Source organism: Myotis myotis, unplaced genomic scaffold (assembly GCF_014108235.1).
Source record: "Myotis myotis isolate mMyoMyo1 unplaced genomic scaffold, mMyoMyo1.p scaffold_m19_p_1, whole genome shotgun sequence".
Classification (NCBI taxonomy): domain Eukaryota; kingdom Metazoa; phylum Chordata; class Mammalia; order Chiroptera; family Vespertilionidae; genus Myotis; species Myotis myotis.
Window position 1 is genome coordinate 94,831,929 of NW_023416313.1, and position 24,849 is coordinate 94,856,777.

The following is a 24,849-nucleotide window of genomic DNA, read 5'->3' on the forward strand; positions in this document are numbered from 1 at the left end:
CCTCTTTGGATTCCTTTTGTTTGGGGTTCTCTGCACTTCCTGGACTTGTAAATCTATTTCTTTCACCAGGTAGGGGAAGTTTTCTGTCATTATTTCTTCAAATAGGTTTTCAATACCTTGCTCTCTCTCTTCTTCTGGCACCCCTATAATTCGGATGTTGGTATGCTTGAAGTTGTCCCAGAGGCTCCTTACACTATCTTAGTATTTTTGGGTTCTTTTTTCATTTTGCTTTTCCGGTTGGGTGTTTTTTGCTTCTTCATATTTCAAATCGTTGACTTGATTCTTGTGATCCTCTAGTCTGCTGTTGGGAGTCTGTATAATATTCTTTATTTCAGTTGGTATATGCTTAATTTCCAGTTGGTCCTTTATCATAACATCGAGGGTCTGACTAGATTTCTTGAGGATCTCACTACATTATCGGCGGTCTCACCAGTCTTTTCGAGGGTCTTACTAAATTTATCAGCGGCTTCTAGAAAGTTCTTGAAAAACCTTAAAAGTGTGGTTTTGAACTCTATATCCAGTAGTTTGCTTTCCTCCATTTCTGTCATTTGTGTCCTGTTTCTTTGTCTCCGCATTTTTTATGCTTCCCTGTGTTGAAAAAGTGGTTTTCTGTGCTAAGTGTCCTCTAGGGCCCAGTGGTTCAGCCTCCCCAATTACCTGAGGAGGACACTCTTGGTGCACCCCCTTGTGGTCTTTGTGCACGGTCTTGTTGTAGTTAAGCCTTGATTATTGTAGTTAACACTGGGAGGGAATGACCTCCAGGCCAATTGGCTGTGAGAATCTGCTGTGTCTGCAGTGGGAGAACTTCTGTGCTGGAGACACCCCTCTGGGGCAAGACTTGCTTCAATGGGGCTTTGGTGCTCACTGGGCCTGCCCCCTGAGTGTGTCCTTTAAGGGTCCGAGAAGCTGCAAACTGGATGGTCCCACTCTGACCACTGGGCACACTGGATCCTGGATCTCTAGGGAGATGCTCAAATCTAGCCTTTGCCTGAGGCTACCCAGCAAAAGCCTTCGTGCAGGGCTTGGGCAGGGTGGGTCCCACGGGATCAACAGGGCGGAGCGAGCAGTTATGGCTGCTCTCAGTCCTGCCCTCAGAGGCTCTGCTTCTCAGTGTCCCGGTAATTGCTGCTAGCACCTCCGAGAGAAAGCTGCCCTCGAGTTCCGACCGATGCCAGACAGTCCCGCTTCTCCTGTATGATTCTGGGTCCCCAAAGCCTCGCCCAGATCTGGAGCTCAGAGCCTGAAACTCCCTCCCGATTGAATAAGACTACTGTGCCCTCAGCTGCCAGCCAGCTCCGCGTGCGCCTCTGTACCTTAGTATTTTACTTCCGCACCGCACCTCCTCTGAGTCTCGGTATGCTTTTCTCTTTCCTTCTAGTTGTAGAATTTCCACTCAGCCAGCCTTACTGTGGTTCTGGATGATGCCCGTTCCGTCTTTTAGTTGTATTTTTGAAGTGGTTGTGCGAGGCAGCAAACTCCGGTGTTTACCTATGCTGCCATCTTGGTTTCAAAGTGACTTTTCCCCTTCTTAATAAGGGTTTCTGGCATGGCAGGAACTTTCTTCTTTGCTTCTGCATTCTCCATGGTTCCAGCCAGGAAAGTGGCTGTACCATTTTACATTCTTATAAGTACATGAAGATTCCAGTTTTTCTATATCCTCCCTCACCAACACTTTATTTTTTTCTTATTACGGTCAAGTTCATTTTTTATTTTTTGCATAGGGATATCCAATTATCTTAAAACCATCTGTTAATAGGCTATTCTTTCTACCATCAAATTGTCTTGGTACTTTTCACACAAAAAATCAATTGGCCATAATGTAAAGATTTATTTGTTTACTCTCAATTCTATTCAATTGATCTGTATGCCTATCCTGAAAACACCACACTGTCCATATTTACTATAGCCTTATGGTAAATGTTTAAATTGGACAGTAAAAATGTTTCCAAATTTGTTCTTTAACAAAATAATTTGGCTGTCTTTATCAATTTCTACAAAAGATCTTTTTAATGGGGATTGCATTAAATACATAGATCAATTGGCGAGGGAGAGGATTGCTATCTTAACAACTTTTAGTGTCTAAATCCATGAACTGGGAATGTCTCTCCTTTTATTTAGAGCCTCTTTAATTTTTATCTGTTTGTTGTTTTTAGTATAAGTCTGGAACTTCTTAAACTTCTTAGTATCAATCTTTTTGAGGCTATTCTGAAGGAACCCTTTTCTTAATTACACTTTCAGATTGTCCATTGCTAATATGTAGAAATACAATAGATTTTTGCATTAATCTTGTATCCTGTGACCTTGCTAAATGATAATAGTTTAGTAGTTCTGTGGGTATAGAACTCATTACATCTGGAATTTTCAGGAGACTCATAAATGGGAAATCTAGAGGCATACAAATGTTAGATGATGTGTGTGAATTTACATAGTGTAAAAAGCAATAGAGGAAGACAAATAAATGAACACTTTTCAAAAGTGGACATACTGAAGTTCAAGAGACATGAAGACATGCTCAAAGTCACTAATCATCTGAGAGATGCAAATTAAAACGACAGTGAGATACCATCTCACACCTGTCTGAATGACTATCATCCAGAAATTGACAAGTGCTAGCAAGGATGTGGAGAAAAAGGAACCCTCATGCACTGCTGGTGGGAATGCAGACTGGTGCAGCCACTGTGGAAAACGGTATGGAGTTTCCTCAACAAATTAAAAATGGAGCCCCAATTTGTCCCAGTAATCCCACTTCTAGGAATGTATCCCAAGAAACCGGAAACACCAATCAGAGAGGGCATATGCACCCCTATGTTCATAGCAGCACAATTTACAATAGCTACGATTTGGAAACAGCCTAAGTGCCCATTAGCAGATGAGTGGATTAAAAAAATGGTGGTACTTCTACACAATGTAATACTACACTGCTATAAAATAGAGAAAACTTACATTTGCAACAGCATGGATGGACATGGAGAGCATTATGCTAAGCAAAATAAACCAGTCAGAGTAAGGTAAATATCACATGATCTCATTCATTTGTGGAATATAATGAATAACATAAACTGATGAACAAATATAGAACCAGAGACATAGAAGCATCAAACTTCAGAGGGTAAGAGATCAACTGAAGGACTTGTATGCATGCATATAAGCATAACCAATGGACACAGACACTAGGGGGATGAGGCATGTGCTGGGAGGTGGGGTGGCCGGGGAGAGATCGGGGGCGGGGGGGGGGGGGGAAGGAGACATGTAATACTATCTATATGTATAAAACCCTAATATGTAAATAGACCAAACAACCGGTCACTATGACGTGTGCTGACCACCAGGGGGCGTGCACAGAACATGGCAGGCATCGGTCGTGGTGGGGTGGTGGAGCAGGCGAGTGGGGGTGCCAAACCAAGGTGGGACACTGGTTGCTGTCATCAAGGCAAGCCTCTGGTGGTTACTGAAAATTTTTTGCTCCTGTGTGCCGCGGTTCCACCTGGTGCTCGCACCTGCTGCCAGCGCCACTGTTCCCACCCCCTGCCAGCATCTGGCGTTTGGCACCAGCCCTGATCACTTTGGTGCTGTCAGTGGATGCGAGCAGCGGCTGCCAGGTCCCGATCGACCCTCGGGGCTTCTCCACCTCCCCCTGCTCCTGCGACGGCCCCAATCGCACCCACTGCCGGCACCAAAGCCGCTGTTTGCACCCACTGCCAGTACCAGCCCCACTCGCAGCCAGCACCCGGTGCTGGTCCTGATTGCTCAGCACTGTCAGTGAGTGCAAGCAGCAGCTGCTGGCCCCCATCACTCCTGAGGGCTTCTCTAACTCCCCCTGCTCCTGAAGGCTGATCAGGGTAGCAGCTGCCGCTCACACCCACTGCTGGCACTGGCCCCAATTGCTCCACACTGTCAGTAGGTGCGAGCAGAGCCAGTGCCGTCAGCGCATGGGAGTGGCGGCGGCAGGAGCGGGGCTGCCGGCAGAAAGGGGACTGGGGTCTGCATCAGGGGGGCCGGGCAGGGACGCGGAGGATGGGTTGAGTCCCACCCCTGTGCCCACTGCAGCCTCACGGCCCACAGTTCCTTTCACAGTGCACAAATTCATGCACTGGGCCCCTAATATGTAATACTTTAAACAATAAAGATTTAAAAGAAAAAATATTAATGAGCAGAAGTGGATCTACATTAAATGGAGCCTGAAGCTCACACTATGAACAGCATTCCTAGTAGGGTATTTGTTTGTTTGTTTGTTTGTTTGTTTGTTTGTTTGTTTGTTTTTTAGGGCGAAGGGAGGAACACCCTCTAACAAGAAACTTAAAAATCCATACCAGCCTTTACTGTTGCACAGTGCCCTCTTGGTCATGCCGTCTCTACTTGCTTTTCTCCTTTATCCTTACCCCTTTTATGGCTTTGTTCCTCCTCCTCTGTTTTCCATTTACCTTCACTTTCTCTCTTTCAGATAGCCCTCACCCTATGCTCCACAGTCTTTTATTTGTACTGCAGAGTAGCTTGCTCCTTCCTCTGAAGTCTAGGCGGCAGCTGGCACCTCAGTCCAGGAGGGCATTGGGAGTATTGAACCTCTACTTGAAATACTTGCCAGACTGTCTCTTCAGCAAAGACAGCTTTATTTCTCAGAGGAATTCTAGAGCCATCTATTAATGTTTTTGCCTGCCTAAAGTCCCCTGTCACAGGCCCTTGTCCTCCTATGACTGGCTCAGTTGTCTTCTTCCTCAGAGGACACGGCTTAAGGAGGAGCAAACAGTAGTGGAGAGAGAGGAGCAAGGTACCCACCTAGCCTGCTGGATTCTTTGAATCCTTGCACATCATTAGGGTGACATATCACAGAGATCTATCCAACACACATTGGAGAAACTGAAGTACAAAAGGTTTTCTGAGGTGCTGGCCAAAGGGGGATGAATTTGAAATCAGGTATTTAATGTCCCAGGACACTGGCCAGTTATGTGGCTATCCTCCTGAGCAGCTTGTAAGCAGTTTCTCTCCCCTGTGGCCTTTGAGTATTTGAACCACAGAAACATTCAAGGTCTGATTAAACTCTTATTGAACATTTGTTCATCTTTAGTGACTCACTCAAGGAAAGCATACTTGCAGGTTACATGAAAACTTTTCTTGATATCTCCCATTTAACATTCTTTTGTTTTTCCGGACCCCAGTTAGTGTCATGTATTGCTAAGATACTGAGTTTGTATTTTATACTCATTCATCAGAACCCTGTCGCTTACCCCAGGAAGAGACTATCTACTTTAAAGGCTAGATATAATTTATTAGTTACAATAATATGCACTTTGAATACTATGAATGATTTTATTCGTGAGGGAACTGGTTTAACTCAAATTATCATCTATGGTCTGGTAATAGCATCATACTTTATAGTTAGGACTTCCATAACTCCTCCTTATGTATAGCTTAGAGATGCAGAAAGTCAATAGACCAGTATCCCTTGAACAGATGCTAATAATTGTCAGTGTAATTTAAAATTGCTTGTATGTGCTAAAAATTTTGGTAAACCATTTTTTAAAAAGGAGGATGGGTGAATATATTATGTTGGGCTGTTAAAATATCTCCCTGATGGACTAACAGTATCTGCAAAACTACACTGTTATCTGCTAGCAAAAATTATTTTCTCCTAATAAATGGCCATTTAAATCACTGACAAGAGGTAATCGGGAAGTTAATGGAAGTCCCTCTTTTTTAATGGTTAGGATGAACACTATTGTTATTTCTTGTATTTTTTTCTATCCAGACAGAGAATCCAGAGAAATTTTTAAAGACATTGAAGAAATAATAAAAATGAACAAAAACGCTTTCCACCAGTTGGAAACACTTTTCAGCTGGTTTATTAATGTTCAGGTAACAGAGTGCCATGTTCTTGTTACTCCAGTTTTTGGTCATATGAGTGTTAAATTCAAACAGAAAGTTGGCCAAAATTATATACAAATGAATGAAAATAATGAACTTAACAGTTACATAATTTTTATTATAAGAGTAACACTTATGATGTCAAATCAGTCCAAACTTTTAAAATATGATTTGAGGTCATTACTAGTAGTCAACGTTTATTTTCTGCGTTATCTGAGGATGCCAGGTATATGAGCATACCCTTTATATAGATCACAAATTGGAAAATTCTTCCATATATTGAGTGGAAATGTGCCACCATGTAACTATTCAGTGCTCCTAACTCAATTCTATGTAATATAACTTTCATTTTTCTAATTTAATATTCTGTAAGGAACAAAACTCATTTTCGATTTCTTTTCATTCACTCAACCCTAACCAATATTCCCAGATGAAATCATAGGGTCCCTATGAGTTTTAAATATAAGATTGGGTATAATTGTGTTAAGAAGGAGGATTATGAAGTACTAGAGGCCTGGTGCACGACATTCGTGCACTTGGGGGTGGGGGGGTCCCCCTCAGCCTGGCCTGCGCCCTTTTGCAGTCCGGGAGCCCTCAGGGGATGTCCAACTGCTAAGACAGGCATCAGCCTGGCTTGTGGCTGAGCGGCACACCCCCTGTGGGAGCACACTGACCACCAGGGGGCAGCTCCTGCATTAAGTGTCTGCCCCCTGGTGGTAAGTCCGCATCATAGCGCCTGGCCGTTCCACCATTTGGTCGATTTGCATATTACCCTTTTATTATATAGGATTTTCTGCTTTGAATAAGATCATTAAACAAATTTCCCCACAATTCTATAATCCATGTGAGTGTTAATACACATGTAGATCCAATGCTATCCAAAACCTATCCAAGCTGGTAGCCCATAATAACTTTCTTTTACTTTGCACTTTTAATAATATGCTGCTGCTGCTCCTATTTCTTGATTTTTAAATTTTAGACATTATCTTTAGATTCTTAGTTGAAGATGACAAATGATCTTTCTCAGCACACACACACACTTACTATCCCTCATCTTTCCAGTATAGACATAGTACCAATTTTAGCTTAAAATATTTAGTACTTACATTTTTATGACTATACAAATATTATTCACAGCCAAGCCACAAGGTGTATTATTATGACATTTTCTTTCTTATACAATCTTTAGTTTTTCTTGGAATAATTATCTTTTTCTTGGTTTGCTTGGAGTGTCTAAGAATTAATCACTACTTTTTTCCTTTTGGGGGGGGGGGGGGGCGGTGTGGATAATCCTCACCCCAGGATATTTTTCCAATGATTCTTTTTAGAGAGAGAGAAAAACAGAAACATCAATGCGTGAGAAACACATTGATAGGTTGCTTCCTGCATGAGCCCCGACCAGGGCCCAAGCCAAGGAGGAGCCTGCAACCAAGGCACGTGCCCTTGACCAGAATCGAACCTGGGACCCTTCAGTCAGCAGGCCGATGCTCTATCCACTGAGCCAAACCGGCCAGGGCATAAAATATATTTTTAAAAAATAAAAAAAGAACGAAGTACTGATACATACTACAACTTGAATGAACCTGGAAAACATTGCCCTAAATGAAAGAAGCCAAAAATACCAATGGCATATTTCACAGGTCTAGAACAAACTCTCTAAAAATTCATCTAGAATTTTAAAAAGACCCCAGATAGCTGCAGCAATCCTGAGAAAGAAGCACAAAGTTGGAGCAATCACAATACCAGGTATCAAGCTACATTTCAAAGCCACTGTTCTCAAAACTGCCTGGTACTGGCACAAGAACAGACATATAAAACAATGGAGCAGAACAGAGAGCCCAGAAATCGACCCAAGCCATTATGGTCAATTAATATTTGACAAAGGAGGCAAGAGCATACAATGGAATCAAGACAGTCTCTTCAATTTTAAATGGTGTTGGGAAAATTGGACAGATACATGCAAAAAAATGAAACTAGACCACCAACTTACACCATACACAAAAATAAACTCAAAATGGATAAAAGACTTAAACGTAAGATGGGAAACAATAAAAATCTCAGAAGAATCCGTAGGCAGCAAAATATCAGAGATATCTCATAGCAATATGTTACTGATACATCCCCTAGTACAGTGGTCAGCAACTGTGGCTCATGAGCCACATGCAGCTCTTTGGCCCCTTGAGTGTGGCTCTTCCCCAAAATACCACATGCGGGCATGCACGTACAGTGCAATTGAAACTTCATGGCCCATGCACAGAAGTCAGTATTCTGGGGAAGAGCCACACTCAAGGGGCCAAAGAGCCGCATGTGGCTTGCGAGCTGCAGTTTGCCGACCACTGCCCTAGGACAATGGAAACTAAGAAGAAAATAAACAAATGGGATTACATCAAAATAAAAGGCTTCTCCAAAGCAAAAGAAACCATCAACAAAACAAGAGGGCCCACTGCATGGGAGAACATATTTGCCAGTATTACATTCCATAAGGGTTTCATCTCCAAAATTTATAGGGAACTCATACATCTTAACAAAAGGAAGATAAACAATCCAATTAAAAAAATGGGCAAAGACCTAAATAGACACTTTTCTAAAGTAGACATACAGAAGGCCAAAAGACATATGAAAACATGCTCAAAGTCACTAATCATCTGAGAGATGCAAATCAAAATGACAGTGAGATACCATCTCACACCTGTCAGAATGGCTGTCATCAACAAACAAAAAGTGCTGGCGAGTATGTGGTGAAAAAGGAACCCTCATGCACTGCTGGTGGGAATGCAAACTGGTGCAGCCACTGTGGAAAACAGTATGGAGTTTCCTCAGTAAATTAAAAATGGAACTGTCATTTGACCCAGTGATCCCACTTCTAGGAATATATCCCAAGAAACTAGAAACACCAATCAGAAAGGAAATATGCATCCCTATGTTCATAGCAGCATAATTTACAGTACGACAGCTAAGATTTGGAAACAACCTAAGTGCCCATCAGCAGATGAGTGGGTTAAAAAAAAATGGTGGTACATCTACACAATGGAATACTATGCTGCTGTTAAAAAAAGAAAGAACTCTTACCATTTGCAACAACATGGATGGACATGAAGAGCATTATGCTAAGCAAAATAATCCAGTCACAGTAAGGTAAATATCACATGATCTCACTCATTTGTGGAATATAATGAACAACATAAACTGATGAACAAAAATAGAGACAGAGAAGCATCAAACAGACCGTCAAACCTCAGAGGAAAGGCAGGGGAGGTTGATAAGAAATCAATCAAAGGTCTTGTATGCATGCATATAAGCATAACCAATGGACACAGACACTAGGGAGGTGAGGGCATGTGCTGAGGGGTGGGAGCAGCCTGGGAGTGATCAATGGGGGGAAAAGGAGACATGTAACACTTTCAACAATAAAGAAAGAAGGGAGGGAGGGAGGGAAGAAGGAGCCAACCACAGAAGTCCACATCTATCTAATAAAGAGGGGATATGCTAATTGACCCTCACATCATTGCAAAGATGGTGGCACCACAGCCAATAAGGAAATATGCTAATTGCCACACCCTCAAAGATGGTGGTGCCCAGTCCCCTCAGCCCCACCGGGGAAGCAGGCACATGGCAAGGCTGGGCTTGCCCCCAGGCAGGCCAGGCTGCTCCGCGTGCCTGCCTTCAGAGACCCCCCAGTCCCCTCAGCCCCGCAGCCGCCCAGGGCCGTCCAAGGCTCAGGTACAGGGCCGGCCGAGGCCTGCGCTGCCGGCAGTGGCAGCAGCAGAGGTGTGATGGGGTGTCGCCTTCCCCTGATCACTGGGTCGCCTCCTGCCCCTGAGGGCTCCCGGACTGTAAGAGGGGGCAGGCTGGGCTGAGGGACCCCCCCCCTCCAGTGCATGAATTTTCATGCACCGGGCCTCTAGTATTATATGCTTCTGCTCATATGAAAGCCCAGTATAGGAACCTCTAAAGAGACAGAGCTAGATTAGTGAATGATTAGTTGGGAGTGAGGGGAGGTAGGGTCAGATAAGGTGGGGAGGATGAGCAGTGATAGCTAAAGCAACATGATGAAAATGTTCTAAAATTGGCAGTGGTGATGGGTGCACATATCCAAATATACTAAACCTGAGAAGTTGGGTGTAGTCAGGGGTTTGTTTAGTTTGTGGAACTAGAAGACCTCCAAGTAAGATTAGTGGAAGTTAAAGGGGAGCCTTGTAGTGTATCAGCAGGTGCACTTGTTTCCTCATCTGTAAGAGATTTGGATTTGAAAGGCAGTATTTACAGGGATTGAGAGCAAAGATTCTGAAGCACGATTTGCCTGATTTCAGCTATTCACTAGCCTTTTCATCTTGGACATATTATTTATTCTCTGAATTCAGATTATGTAAGATGGGGATAATTATATACCTACCTAATATAACTGCTGTGGGAATATGTATACACACACATTCTTATTTAGAACAATACCTGCTGCATAGTAAGCTTACTGTCATAAAATTGAGGTCCTTTTCAGATCTATTAGGTTACATGGTCAATTTCTGCCAGCCTGGCATTCCAAGGTAGAGATCTGAACCGGAGATGTAGGCTAATCATTTCCTGTCTATAGTGTTCTCAAATACTTGGTATGAGATACCCAAGAAGAAAATGGAAAGAACATGTGAATAGCAAGGACAGAGTGTTGAGGAATATTATATTTGGGAACAAGAGGCAGGAGTATATAGAAGGGGCCAATAAAGGAACATTCAGAGATAGAGATGGAAAACTAGGAAATACTGTCATGAAAGCCAAGTGAAACAGCAAAGAAGCTCCAGGGAAGGCAGCCTTTTAGAGGAGAGGCCACTTGAGCCGAGTGTGAAAGTTGTGGGACATATCTGATGGACAGGGAGACGTTCAAGATGAAAGCAGAGGAAATTAATTGATGAAGCAGTTTTGCAATGATTCAAGAAGGAGGAGGATAATTTCTTGGAGTTGGAATAAAAGAAGGGAAAGCTGTATTTTGATACAATCAAATTGGAGTTGGGAAAGTTGGAAGCTGGGGAAGCTCATGTTGGATAACTTCAACTTTTTCCCAAAAAACTAGGAAGCAAAGCCATCTGGAAAGAGAGAGGAAAGAACCATGTTTCTAAGCAGCTTTAAATATTTTCCCTAATTCTTCCTTTTGTATGAATGAAAAACAAATGATCCATGTCAGTTATAATGGGTAATACTTACTGAGCCTTTAATATCTTGCTAAGAGCTTATTTCAAACTTAAAATATCCCTCACAGGCAAATGGTATCAGTATCATATCTACATATTACAGACGGTATTACATAAGAAAGCTCAAGGTTATCTAGCTAATAAGAGGTATAACCAAGACTTTATATGAAATACATCACTTGACCTATACCGTAGGGAAGTGGAAAGTAAGATTTTCTTTGCATTTATATTTTGTAACAGGTGACAACCAAAGCCAAACAACTGAAGGATTCAGTCACCTGCTCCCCAGGTGAGTTAGCATCTACTTCACCCCAGTAATCCAAAGCAGTTTCTTTAAAATAAATCCCTTTTTATAACATCTTTAAATCCGATGGTATAATAGCTTTGACCAATGAACTCTATTGGCCAAACCTCTAAAAGGTGTCAAATTAGCCCTAGCTGGTTTGGCTCAGTGGGTAGAACATCGGCCTGTGGACTAAAGGGTCCCAGGTTCGATGCTTGTCAAGGGCACATGCCTGGGATGCAGGCTTGATCCCCAGTGCGAGCATGCAGGAGGCAGCTGATCAGTGATTCTCTCTCATCATTGATATTTCTCTCTCTTCCTCTCTGAAATCAATAAAAATATTTTTTTTAAATAAAAGGCGTCAAATTATATGAACCACTAGCCAATTCAGCCCTAAACATAGTGAGTGCTAAGATGTATGTGGTAAGTTTAAAGAATTATAAAAAACCTTGTTCTCTTCTAGTTTGGGGTCAGGGAAGAAGGGGACTGTATGCAGTGTCCCTACACCGCCCCACCCCACGCATCCACACGCTGCCCTCAGAAGAGCAACAAGCATTTTTCCCAAGGATCTATGTTTCTCCAAATGTTTCTTCCAAGACTAACTGGAATTTTGTTAGTGTCTCCGTACTGTTTGCCTAGAACCAGGAAGTAAGAAAATGCCTCCTAAACCTTCCAACTTAACCTAAATACAGGTCCCAGGGAGTTTAGTGCAGGTGAGCAACCCTGGAGGTGCCCGAAGTCGTCCCCAGGAAGGGCTCAGCGTGGGGTCTGCAGGCTTTAGGAAAGGGGGCATTTCCAGATCCTTTTCTACCAATAGAGTTATCTGTCTGGGCATGGAGGCAGAAATCGGCAGGGAGATGACGTGTAAAGGAAGCTGACCTCCACAACATTCTCCAAAGATGCATTCTGGAAAGGCAGTGTGGTGTAGCCAAGTGAACAGACAGGCGGGTCCTGCCAGAGCATTGGCGGAGGGGTGGGAGGGGTGCAAGGGGTGCAGTTGGGTGTTTCAGGGCATCTCTGAGGCGACACCCGTGGCTGGGAGCCAGGGTCAGTTTGCCCACTTTCTGCCGAGGGCTGAAATGAACAGGTCCCGGTGGCACCGGAAGTGGCTTTGAGTAGAGAGCAGATCCCGCAGGTGCGTGGTCACCTGCAGATGGTGGCGCGGCGTGAGCTCGGACAGACCCGCTTGAGTTGTGCTAATGGAATTAAGGGCAACTCTGGATAGTGAGGAGCCACCTTCCTAACCTCAAAAGGAGCAGCTGTTCCTCGGAGGCCTGTGCGCTCTGATCGCGGTGGGTTCCAGGTACACCCTCTGCTCCTCACAGCGGTGGGACCAGGCAGAGCGGTTCAGGTCCTCCCCGCCCCCCACCTCTGCTGCCTTCTGAGGCTGACTTTCCTCATTGGTAAAATTAGGGCACCGATACCTGTCCTAGAGCAAAGTAAGAACTAAGGGAGATGACGTGAAATGCCTGGGACATCGCCTGCTGTGTGGGAGGCCGCTGTCCCTCTCCTCTCCTGACGTGACCCTTTCATCTGTGTGAGTGCCCTTTCCCACAGGGACGGTGAGGCTCTCTGAGCTCAAGTCAACAGCTCAGCATTCCAGGCCCGGCAAGGCCACCGTGGCCCTGCCCGACGACATCATCACCCAGCGGGAAGACGCCCAGCAGGCCGCGGGCGCTGGGCAGGACAGCGAGCAGGAGCAGGAGGAGCAGGAGGCCGCGGTCCCGGAAGGCCAGCCGAGGAGACGCAAGCCAGCCAGGCTGCCCGAGGCGGCGGCGAAGGCAGAGCCAGAGGAGAAGTTCCGTGGAAAGAGGCAGAAGGACTTTGATATATCAGAACAAACCGCATCGAGCGACGAGGAGAGCCAGAGGAAAGAGAGAAGCCGCACTGCAGAGGAGCCATGGACTCAGAATCAGCAGAAACTTCTGGAATTAGCATTACAGCAATACCCAAAGGGATCCTCTGACCGCTGGGACAAGATCGCCAAATGCGTCCCGTCTAAGAGTAAGGTGGGTGAGGCGGGGAAAGGTGTGAGAGCCACCCAGTGACCGCAGCCAGCTCTGCCCTGTCTTGGTCACAGCCGCTGTCTGCAGCTGTCCTGGGAGCTGTGCACTCAGCTGATTAGTGTGCATGGAGGAGGTCAGCAGTCTAAGTGGGCCATTATACAGACCAGGTAGTTTTCCTGAGAAAATTCCAGGCATGGAACATAAATGTCACCCTGGGTCACACCCCCGCCAGCCTCTGGAGCATCTGCTCTCCCAAGTGGCAGCTCCCTCTAAGCAGAGTGAGGAGGTTTCTCAAAATCACGGGCCCCCGAGCTCTGTGACGAGCCTTTAGCCAAGGGGCTGTGTGGTCCCAGCTCTGCATGTGGCTCTGGACTCAGCAGTAGCAGGCAGCTGGCCGGAGACCCTGGAGGCATGTTTGTATGTGCGGTCAGTGTGAGAAGGACGTTTAGGGCTCAGCTTACCCTCTGTAGCCTTGACTTTTATAACAGACTTTCCTCCCCATTTAGTGTCTGCTTCAGTGCATCTGCAGACAGTCCTCAGATGAAAAACTCAGGCGGGAAGATGGTGTCCCCGGGGAACGCCAGCTCCCCCCGGCCTGTGCCCTCTGCTCGGCCAGTGGAGTTCCCCCCCAGGTGTCCCTCCTGCTCTGCCCTGGCCCGACACTATCTGCAGGACTTCTCTCCTTGCGGCCGTGCTCTTCTGTCTGAGGCACTAGGAACACAGAACAAAGAACCAATCTCTTCTGCCTTCTGTGCCTTTTACTCAGTAGCCTCTGGGCACATTGATGTTCATTTACATTCTTATTTTTTTAATTGAAATTCTATATTGGACAATCTAGCTTGTGGCCATGAATGCCCCCGGGTGTACAGGTCTAGTTATCTATCACCTACTTTAAAATGAGGAGTCAAGGTTTCCCACGGAGAAAAATAAATCCATTGTCAGTTGATCTATTTGAGAAACACAGACTCCCCCTGCCTCTCCAACTGCTTTACCAGAAGTAATTATTTTCCCTAAATTTCTCCAGCATCTGTCAGGACACAGGCATCTGCCTATGTGATGAACTGACGGTGTAAAAGGAAGGAGAGGGGACTGGATTCCTTAGGACACCTAGAAACTCACTGACTTGGGGTTTGGGAACCTTCCTGTCTCAACCAGAAATGAGCAGCTTTTCCTGTCCTGCAGAAGTTCCCTTTCAGCCCTGACCTTAGGACCGGGTCCAGGAAAGGCTGCGGGGCTCGTCTGCTGTGCAGTGACTCCATGAGTGGCCGGAGCGGGAGGTCCCCGGCAGCCTTTGGAGAGGGGCAAACCCGAAGGAGAATATCCTGGATGCGTGGCCTCACGTTTTTTGGTTTCTCTGAAATGACATGTTGTGATGAAATAGTGAAATGTTAAACATGATCATTATAGTTAGCAAAGTGAACGTCATGGTCGCAATGATAGTTGGCCTCACAGAGCTGCCACTGGCCCCACACCTAGCGATTCGCACCACGCCCTGAGCTGGACATTCAGCTGGCCGCCTCCTTGCACCTGTCTAGCCTTACCTTCCTGTGACCATCCAGACTCACCTGGGAAATTCTAGGCAGGTCCTGTGCAAAGTGAATGGACATGAGACTGTCTCATTATCACTGGGCACAGCTGACAGGCAGGCTTACCCAGGAAGTAATTGTTTTACCTCTCTGGTTTGTGGAAGTAATTGTTTCACCTCTTTTTCTTCCTACAGGAAGACTGTATCGCTAGATACAAGTTGCTGGTTGAACTGGTCCAAAAGAAAAAACAAGCTAAAAGTTGAATATTCTGGAAGATGATGTTCACCTTCATTTTCCAAAATGAGTATTTTAAAACTCTTATGCAGAAATTTGCATTTTGTACCTCAGCATTCTATGAATCATGTGCCTTAATAAAAAAATAATAATAAATTTAAAATAAATGTTGTGTTCTACTGTTTAAACAAATAGTGAGTTAAAGGAGAAAAAGAATTGGGGTATTTTACCACTCATTCTCTCATTACTACCAACTTTACTTTCATGGAGAACAAACTGAATAGTGCCTTCCAGCAATCAGACAAATACATGATTTTGAAGGAACAGATGAGTAGACCAGTGATTTTCAACATTTTTCATCTTGTAGCACATAAACTAATTACTAAAATTCTGCAGCACACCAATATATATATATTACATTATTTGCCGATCGGACCAAAAAAAAAGGGTATTGTTGTGTTGGCTGTTGCCATTTTTTTGACAGTCTAAGGGAAAAGAGGTCAGAGCCCCTGACTAAATAGCCAGGTGTTGCCCTAGCCAGTTTGGCTCAGTGGATAGAGCATCGGCCTAGCCCTAGGGACTGAAGGGTCCTGGGTTCGATTCCAGTCAAGGGCACATGCCCTGGTTGTGGGCTTGATCCCCAGTAGGAGGTGTGCAAGAGGCAACCAATCAATGATTCTCAACATTGATGTTTCTATCTCTCTCTCCCTCTCCCTTCCTCTCTGAAATCAATAAAAATATATTACAGATAAGTAAATAGTCAGGGGTTGCATGCTTCAACAATTCTTGTGGCACACGGGTTGAAAAATCGCTGGACTAATGTGTAAGAATTAAAACCGAATGTGTTTCTTTGACCAGAGAACTCCCCAGTTAATGCTTTTACTGGTAGCAGAGTGCAGGTGCCTCGGGAGAAAAATCCAGCTTGGTAGTTAGGAAAGTGGCTAAGAAGTGTGTGAAATTATCCTAGTGATATGTATCTGTAAGGGAAAAAGTCCATGAACAAGGACATAAATAAGGTAATAACCTCTGAGTTTGTTCTTGACTGATAGAATTTCCAGAGAACATGCAAGAAAACGTTTTTAAGAACTGATGAAATTGGGTCTTAAGTTAAAAATCACTATTTTGTCCTATTAATTTTTTTTAAATATGTATTTATTGATTTTTAGATAGAGAGGAAGGGAGAGGGAGAGAGAGAGAGAGAGAGAGAGAGAGAGAGAGAGAGAGAGAGAGAGAAACATTGATGAGAGAGACACATCTATCGGCTGCCTCCTACACACCCCCTACTGGGGATCGAGTCTGCAACCTGGACATGTACCCTGACCGGGAATCGAACCCGGGATCTCAGTCCACTGAGCCATACCAGCCGGGCTGTCCCGTGAATTTTGATTGAGCTTTTCCTCACTGTTTGTGTTTAAACTGTCACCGCCAAGCTGAGTGTTGCTGTTTATATTTTCTATCGTTTGCTCAAGGCTCGGAAACAGTTTGCTAAGTGCAAACTGCCTAAACTTAAACCATTCAGATCACCAAAACACATTTCAGGGAAGTGATTTGATAAAATATCTACAAAGGTGCCGTATTTCTGTAAGGATGGAAACCAGGTTAGTTTCCCTCTTTTCCGGTTCCTCCCATAGAAAACCAGGGATGATGGTAGCATTCGTCACCCTGCCAGCTGAGCCCCCCGCCCCCACCCCCACCCCCCGCGGTGGCCTAGCTCCCTGCATGGACTCCTGGTGTCTGGGGAGCTGCCAAATGTATGCAAAATCCCTATTTGGGGTGTGTAGTTCCCGGAGAGGAAGCACGTCTTTCACTAGGTGCCCAAGGGTCTCTCACCCAAAAAGGTGACAGCCTGGCCGTGGTGGCTTCTCTGCTGCAGCCCATGCAGGGCCATGGGGCACCAGGGGGGCTTCAGACTTGGCCTCGGACACAAGGCCCTGAATTCAAATCATTTCCTACCTTCAAATGCAGACAGGAACGTCTGAGCTGCCTCAGGAAAAGGTTTTCGCTTTAGGGCAGCGGTTCTCAACCTGTGGGTCGAGGCCCCTTTGGGGGTCGAACGACCCTTTCACAGGGGTCGCCTAAGACCATCGGAAAACACATATATAATTACATATTGTTTTTGTGATTAATCACTATGCTTTAATTATGTTCAATTTGTAACAATGAAATTGGGGGTCACCACAACATGAGGAACTGGATTAAAGGGTCGCAGCATTAGGAAGGTTGAGAACCACTGCTTTAGGGGCTGCCTGGCCTTGTTTCCTCAGAGAGGACGGCTAAGAGTCAGAGCCCCACGCCTGAGTCCTGATCAGGTCTAGTGAGCAAGAAGGGGGACCAGATGGAGCGTGCAGGGTCTGGATGGCTTGGGGCTGGGCACAGGTGGCTGGGCAGTGAGAGGAAGAAGCCGTCTCCCAGGGTCTGGGCAGCACTGGCCTGGCTGCAGGTACCTCACCCACACCCTCCTCCACCAGCCCCCAGCCAGGGGCTCCCAGAGCCTCTTCCTGAGGACCTGGCCTGTGCCCTGTAGTAACTTAGATTTTCTTTCTCCACTGGGCAAGGTCTTATAATCAGCCAGGTCTTTAAACTATTTATAGCACCATTTTCAAAACCCATTCACACTCTCTCCTCTATCCCCAGGACACCCCTGACTGGTTGGGCAGGTTCTCTCCTCCCTGCCAGGTGCCATCAGCCGCTCCATAGGGAGTTGGGCTGTTTGGGGAGCTGCCGCTGCCTCCCGTACTTGGCTACAGAAGGAGCAGGAGGGGGTGCCATCGGCAGACCACCTTGTTTAAATCCCCAGCAGGGAGTGCGGTTCTGTGAAATTGGCTCTGGGAAGCAGGAGCAGTCCTACACCCCTGTCTTGCCCAACTGATCCCCAGGTGCCTGCAGACACTGCCTATGGGGCCGAGGTCTCCGGTCTCGCTGGAACCCACAGCCAGGGGCCTCACTCTTTAACTGGCGTGTTTTCAAATTCCCATCTCACTTTCAGAATAAAGTCACAGGCAGCTCTAATATTTAAATTGCGGTTTGAATTGTGCTGTCCTATATACATGGGGTGACGTAGGCCCAAGGGGCCGGGGACAGCCCGCCCACTGCTCAGGGTGCAGGCCGCTTGCAGTCTGGTCCCCTCCGAGAGGGACCCTGCATTCCCGCCCCCGAGGACGGACAGCTGAGAGAGTCCGCATTCTATTTGCTTTTGGTTTGGAAAGCCCCAGAGATGGAGGGGTTTGCTGACCCTGACCCCCGGCTCCTCCTGAGGCACCCACCCCACCCAAGGGAAACTGAGGCACAGAGACCCCCGCCCTCCGATCTCCTGCAACCGGCTCTTCCTGCCGCCACGCTCGCAGGCCTCCCGCAGCCCAGCCCAGGACGGAAGGCCCGAGGGCGGACGAGGCGAGGCGCCTCCAGGTGGGACGGTGGCTGCAGGGGCCTGGCGAGGCGGGGTTCCTCATTTGGTAAAAGCAGACTTTGATGGTTCACCTGCATTTTGAAGTCCTCTCCCCCCACCTGGTCCCAGAACAAAGCCAGCTGTCTAGACGCGGAGCTGCCTGCGCCGGGTCTGCAGAGGAGGGCGCGTCCCGGGGGCCGGCCTGCGGGGTGAAGCAGGACCCCCGCCCCCACCTCGCGCCCTCCCCTCGCAGGCCCCGGCTTCCGAGGACGTTCAGGAGAGCCCTTTGCACCCTGTCAAGGCGGGGTGGGGGGCGGCCTCAGGATCCAGAGGTGAGCGGGGTGAGCGGGTCTCTTGTAGCCACTTGTAGCCGCACAGCGCCCGCTCCCCCTGCTGGAGCCGCGAGTCCTCGCCGCCTGCGCTCGGAGCACAGCCCGCAGCGTGGAAGCCGCCGTCTTGGCACCAGTCCCAGCCTCCCGCCTGAGCAAACTGCTCGGCCTCCAGCCTTTGACTTCAGTCACCGGGAGCCACATTAACACGCTGGAAAACAGCGGCTACAGTCCTGTCCTTTGGGTCCGGAGGAGAAAGAATGGCTGCGTGTAGGACAGAAGGAGGGACACCGCTTTAGCAATCTGACTCCCGGGAACTACTGGTGTCTCAAGAGCAGTGTCCACACTGAGCGGGGCCCTGCCCCGGCCCAGGCCTGAGGGAGGGGGCGGCCTGGCGGCTCGGGAATGGGCTGGGAACACACACACACACCCGCACACGCACACGCACACACACACAGGCACACACACCCGCACACGCACACGCACACACACACAGGCACACACACACACACACGCACACACACACGCACATACACACACGCACATACACACACACACACGCACGCACACACACACGCACATACACACACACGCACACACGCAATTATTCTGCAGGGAAGGTGGCTGCTTGCCTGCCTGCCGCCTCCCCCGCCTCTAATGAACAGCCCGGCCGGAGCAGGGCCGGGGGCAGCCCCTCCTGGGCCATCACGGGAGTTTAACTCGATGAAGCCCACCGTGGGTTACCACAAGTAAAAAAGAAACCCTAGTTTTTACAAAATGAAACCGACCAAGAGCAGGGGGCCATGAGGGAGCGTTTAACGTTAGTTTGTACGCCCTACGTTACAGCCTCTGCCAGGTTTTCTTCTATCACTACTCAGAAATATTGTGTAAATTCAGATAAAATACCAAATTGTTTATCCCAAATTATCTTGGTTCCAATCTGTTTCACAAAGGAAGACGTGAGCCGCAGTGAAGAGCCGGCTCTGGATCTGTGACCGCAGCGCATCCCCCTTTCAGAGGCTTAAGAATCCTATTGGAAGTCTCCTCTCTGGCTGAAGTGAGGGCTGTTCTGTTAAAATGGGACGATTCCGTGTGGAAATTTTTGTTGGGGGCTCTCTGACCGTAATAGGAGAGGAGGGGTTGCGCCTGGGGTGAGAGAGGCAGTCGGGGCCCGACTGTCATTGGGACAACGGACCCAAACTCGCTTTAATCCCGACACTGGTCAGCTCCAGACCCTCCACCTGCCCTGCTCCCAGCCCCCGGCGCACAAACGCCTGCTCTGGTTCCCTGAGGCGCGGAGGCTGGGCACACCGCACCTGCCGAGGGCAGAGCCCGTGGGCGAGGCGGGCGCAGGCGACGCTGCCAGGTGCGCATCCCAGGTGTGCGCCTGGGCCTGGGCTCTCTCTTCCTTGGTCTTGGGCTGGACATTGATTCCCAAAGTCGAACGGAAGGCAGAGCTGCAGGGGTGGAGAAGAAAGGCCGTCCTGGCCATAAGTCAGAAGAAAATAAAGACATTCCTGAGAGCCCCGCTGGCGTGGCTCAGAGGTTGAGTGCTGACCTATGAACCAGGAGGTCACGGTTCGATTCCTGGTCAGGGCCCATGCTCAGGAGGCAGCCGATCAAGGATTCTCTCTGACCACTGAGGTTTCTCTCTCTCTCCCTTCCTCTCTGAAATTAATATAAATATATTTTTAAAAAAAACAAACAACAAAAAACGTCTGAGAACTGGCGCAGTGGGAGCTGCGAGAGCTGTGGCCAGTGTTTCCAGGGCTCGCAGTCCTGCTGCTGTGAGACTGAGGCCAGCGGAGCTGCACTGGGGCCACAGTAAAACCCAAGACTAAGCATTTATGTCTGCGATTAAAACGTCAAAGTTTCGCCCTGCCAGCAAGGTGCCTACCTATGAACCAGAAGGTCCCAGTTCGATTCCCGGGCATGTGCCAGTGGGGGGCGTGCAGGAGGCAGCCGATCAATGGTTCTCTCTCATCATTGATGTTCTGTCTCTCTCTCCCTCTTCCTTCCTCTGAAATCAATTTTAAAAAATGTCGAAGTTCCTCACTGGTATGAGCAGCAGGCCACCTGACTCACCGCTGGGAGAAGAGGCCCTCCTGCAACCACGCAGGTTCCTGGGGCAGCCGCACAGCCAACAGGAATCCTCTCCGAAGCTCCCTACACAGGAGGCTTCAGCCAAAAGTCCGGGAGGAGGAGGGGATTCCCCAAAGGGCAGAGGGGCCGGGAAGAGACAGGAGAGCAGCCTGAGGCTGGGCTGAGCCCGCAAGGTGAGCGAGGCCAGGGGGCCTGTGGGCCCACCCCCTCTCCCTGGCTGCACGGAGGAGATGCGGGAGCTCCAGCAGCTGCCCTGTCTGAGCCCCACTCCGAGGCCCCACCTCTGGGTCCTGGGTGAAGGGAACCTGCACAGAATTTGAATCTCCGAGCCAGTGCACAGCCAAGGAGAGCCGCTGCTTGAGGCCACGTGTTTGCAAAGAAAATGTGCGCCTTATTTTGTTCAAAGAATCCTATGTACTCCTATGTACGTGAACAGTTCAGCTGCACAAAACACCTGCCTCTACTTGCTTTGGGAGGAGACCAGGAGAAGCAGAAAGATTGCTGCGGCAGGCGCAGTGGTGGTGCCAAAAACGCAGCCTCCTAATTAATCCGTCTGCTTGTTGCGTGAGCCAAGCGAAAAACACCAGATGCGTCAATCAGAGTTTGAGAGAAACCAAATTAACACGATCAGCAAAAAAAAGTGAATGTCTTGCTTTAATTTTAAACTTCAAAAGGCACCAGCACAATCACCACGCTGAGAATTGACTGTCGCGACCCCAGGGGTCACTCCCGTTATGACTGGTTTCACAGGACTGCCCTGTAACGGAGACACCTCCTGCTTGTCACCCGCCCCTGCCGTTCAGGCCACGGAAACTGTCCCTTCTATGTGGCCCATGGCCTTTCCAGCCACTGCTCTCCGTCCCGATGCCAGTGGGCGGTGCCGCCTTCAGCCCTCCCAGCCTCGTGTTCGCTGTGGGACCACGATGTGGATGAAACGGGGGCTCTGCTCATCAGGGCCCCATACACACGTGTCCTCTCCCACCTGCTTCTTAACTCTTAGTGACCGAAGGCTTGTCTCCAGCCTCTCCTCCCTCGCTCCGCCCACCCGGGGACTTCACTGCCCCCTGAATTTGTGGTCAAGGGCCAACTTTCCGGTCCCCATGCCCTTGCCATCATCCACTGTCGTGGAACCTGGTGCTTCTGGAACATCCCAGACAGAGCACAGGCTTGGAGGCCTGCTTCTCGGCAACCTCAGCAGGAAACGAGAGAATTGGGAAACCGACACACATACAGATCACTAGCCCAGGGCCAGCGACAGAGGCCCTGAGTCCCTTTCCCCTAAAAGCCTCTCCTCCCTCACCCCTTCTCCCACCCTGTGACTTCACCTGCCTCTGAACTTGCCAGACGTGGGCCAGCCCCCCTTTTCCTGGGCCTCCTACTCAGCAGTCACTGCCCTGAAGGACGAGCTTGCCTCTCCTCCCCAACCCTCCCCATGACCTCAGCTGAATCCTCCTAAGAATCTAAGGGCTCAGTCCCAGTCCTCCCTCCCGGTCCCCCCTCCCGGTCCCCACGGTGCTTTCTCTCGCTGCTTCCCAGGCTGCTCTGCAGCGCCAGGCTCTTGATTCAGTCCGACTGCTCCGGGCCAGGCGATGGGACAGTGCCCAGCTCGCCGTGAGCCTCACAGCCCGGCCGAGGGGAGGTGGGAAGACAGCACTGGCTACTGCTGGGAAGGCATGCAGGACGAGGCCAGAGCCGGGTCCCAGTTGCCATCACGCCCGTGAAGGCCCGATCTTAGAGGACAGGCCTGTTCCAGAACCGCATGGCTGGGTTTGCTGGAGGTGGTGAGGGGAGGAATTGTGGCAGCTACAGCTGGACACACGGCTGAGCCCAGACTCCGAGGGGCCCGTCTGCCCTGCTCGCTTGGGGATGAACTACAGTAGATTTGGGGGTGGGTGAAGGGTCAGCTTTTCTGGAATCATCATTAAGTGCGTCCTACCTCACTGGCCTCAAATATTGTTCGTATTTGTACCAATTCACACTTTGGCAGTTATGTGAGTGCGTAGCCTCGCCAAGCCTCAATTTCCTAATCTGTGAAACGAGGAAAACAAGTCATTCCTGGCAGGGCGTGTGGAGACTGACTGAGATTGGGCCCATAATGTGTTTAACGGAAACCCTGACTCCTTGCAGGCCCTCACCGTGCAGCTTCACTGAGCCCCTGTCCCAAGTCCCGCCCCGACAAAAGGCCAGCAGCCAAGTGGCAGCTAACAAGGGCCGATGGTGCGATGTCCTTACACACCAGCCAAATACCAGCAGCTGGTTTGACATAAAGAAACCAGAAGTGTCAGGCACTGAGAACAAAGCCTGGAACCCGGACAGAAGGCCCTGAAGCTGCCGATGGCTTCCGAGGACTTCCGTGAGGACTATCGCTGAAGAGGCAGTCACTTGGAATAGGTCATACGGCTGCTGGCTACGGGTCCCAGATCTAGAAAACATGCAAGTCCTTCTGACATCCCGCCTCCCGCCTCCTCGGCCCACCGGCTGCTCTGACTTTGCATGCTTCACGCCTCTCCACCTTCCTTAGCGCTGCCATCTCATTTCGTAACCGTGGAAATGGGAACCGCACTCCAGAGCGCCATCCAGAACCTCCTCTTTCTTGCAAACCCACAGAAACTCACCAACCTCCCGTTCTGAGCCCACTTGATACCATTTGAAAAGCTCATATCCCTCCCGCCTGAAACCTATTCCGTTTCCACAGGGCTGCACGGTGGCCCTGGCGCTGGCCTGGCTTCCCCCCAGTTCCGGAGACCCTCTCCCCTAAAAGCTCTGCTGTGACAACCACTCTGGTGATAGATCCCCAGATGCTGTCAGAGGCTTGGTCAAAGGCCTGGCTTTCCTCTGAAAGACTGACCGTGGATAAGGGTGGTTCCCAGCGCCGGGCCCTTTCCAGGTGAAGGGTGCATTCCCAGGGGAAGAGATGCACTGAAATGTGCCCCATAGGATCGGACAAGTCAGGACTTGGGAAACTGCACAACTGGCCCAGAAAATAACTGAGTGACGGCATGCTACAAAATTCAACTTCTAAAATATTTCAGGTCGTTGTCTCCTCATCAGGGAGCAGCGTCCCACCGAGACCCAGCTATTATTCTCTTGTCTGTCTTTCCTTAATCCTTTCATCCCCCACCACCCACTCAGGATCAGCCTTGGTCCTGCTGGCGTGGCACAAACTGGCTTCATAATACATTGGTTTGTTTGTTTGTTTGTTCGTTTTTTCCCTTTCTTTAAATATATTTTATTGATTTTACACAGAGAGAGGAAGGGAGAGGGATAGAGAGTTAGAAACATCGATCAGAAGCCTTTCCCGGGAGAAACCAAGATGGCGGCATAGGTAAACACTGGAGATTGCTGCCTCGCACAACCACTTCAAAAATACAACTAAAAGATGGAACGGATATCACCCAGAACCACAGGAAGGCTGGCTGAGGGGAAATTCTACAACTAGAAGGAAGGAGAAAAGCATACCGAGACTCAGAGGAAGCGCAGTGCGGAAAATACAAAGGTGCGGAGGTGCGTGTGGAGCGGGCTGGCAGCTGAGGGCGCGGTTGTCTGTTTCAATCAGGAGGGAGTCTTAGGCTCTGAGCACCAGTTCCGGGAGAGTCTCTGGGGACCCAGACTCAAATGGGAGAAGCGGGACTGTCTGGCATCGGTCGGAACTCGAGGGCAGCTTTCTCTCTGAGGTTTGCAGCGGTTGCTGGGACTCTGAGAGGCAGAGCCCCGGGGGACGGGACTGAGAGCAGCCATAACTGCTCGCTCCGCCCGCCCTGTAGATCCCCTGGGACCCGCCCTGCCCAAGCCTTGCACAGAGCCATTTGCTGGATAGCCTTAGGCAAAGGCTAGATTAGCACCTCCCTAGAGGACAGAAGTTCTCCCACTGCAGACACAGCTGATTCTCACAGCCAGTTGGCCTGGAGGTCAAATCCCCCCCAGTATTACCTACAACAATCAAG

The 24,849-nt window shown here is 48.7% G+C and overlaps 1 protein-coding gene across 2 annotated transcripts in view; it reads left to right on the plus strand.

The window, feature by feature from the left end:
• DNAJC1 (DnaJ heat shock protein family (Hsp40) member C1) overlaps positions 1 to 15,244 on the plus strand; it is a 207,247-nt gene extending 192,003 nt beyond the window's left edge. Inside the window, exons 10-12 of one of the 2 annotated variants that reach the window (XM_036345225.1) lie at positions 11,280 to 11,328; positions 12,880 to 13,331; positions 15,049 to 15,244. In XM_036345225.1, coding sequence (XP_036201118.1) covers positions 11,280 to 11,328; positions 12,880 to 13,331; positions 15,049 to 15,117 — 570 coding nt within the window. In that variant the 3' untranslated portion in view covers positions 15,118 to 15,244. The remainder of the gene's footprint in view (positions 1 to 11,279; positions 11,329 to 12,879; positions 13,332 to 15,048) is intronic. The other variant, XM_036345234.1, reaches the window with a different exon arrangement.
• Positions 15,245 to 24,849: the final 9,605 nt, after the last annotated feature.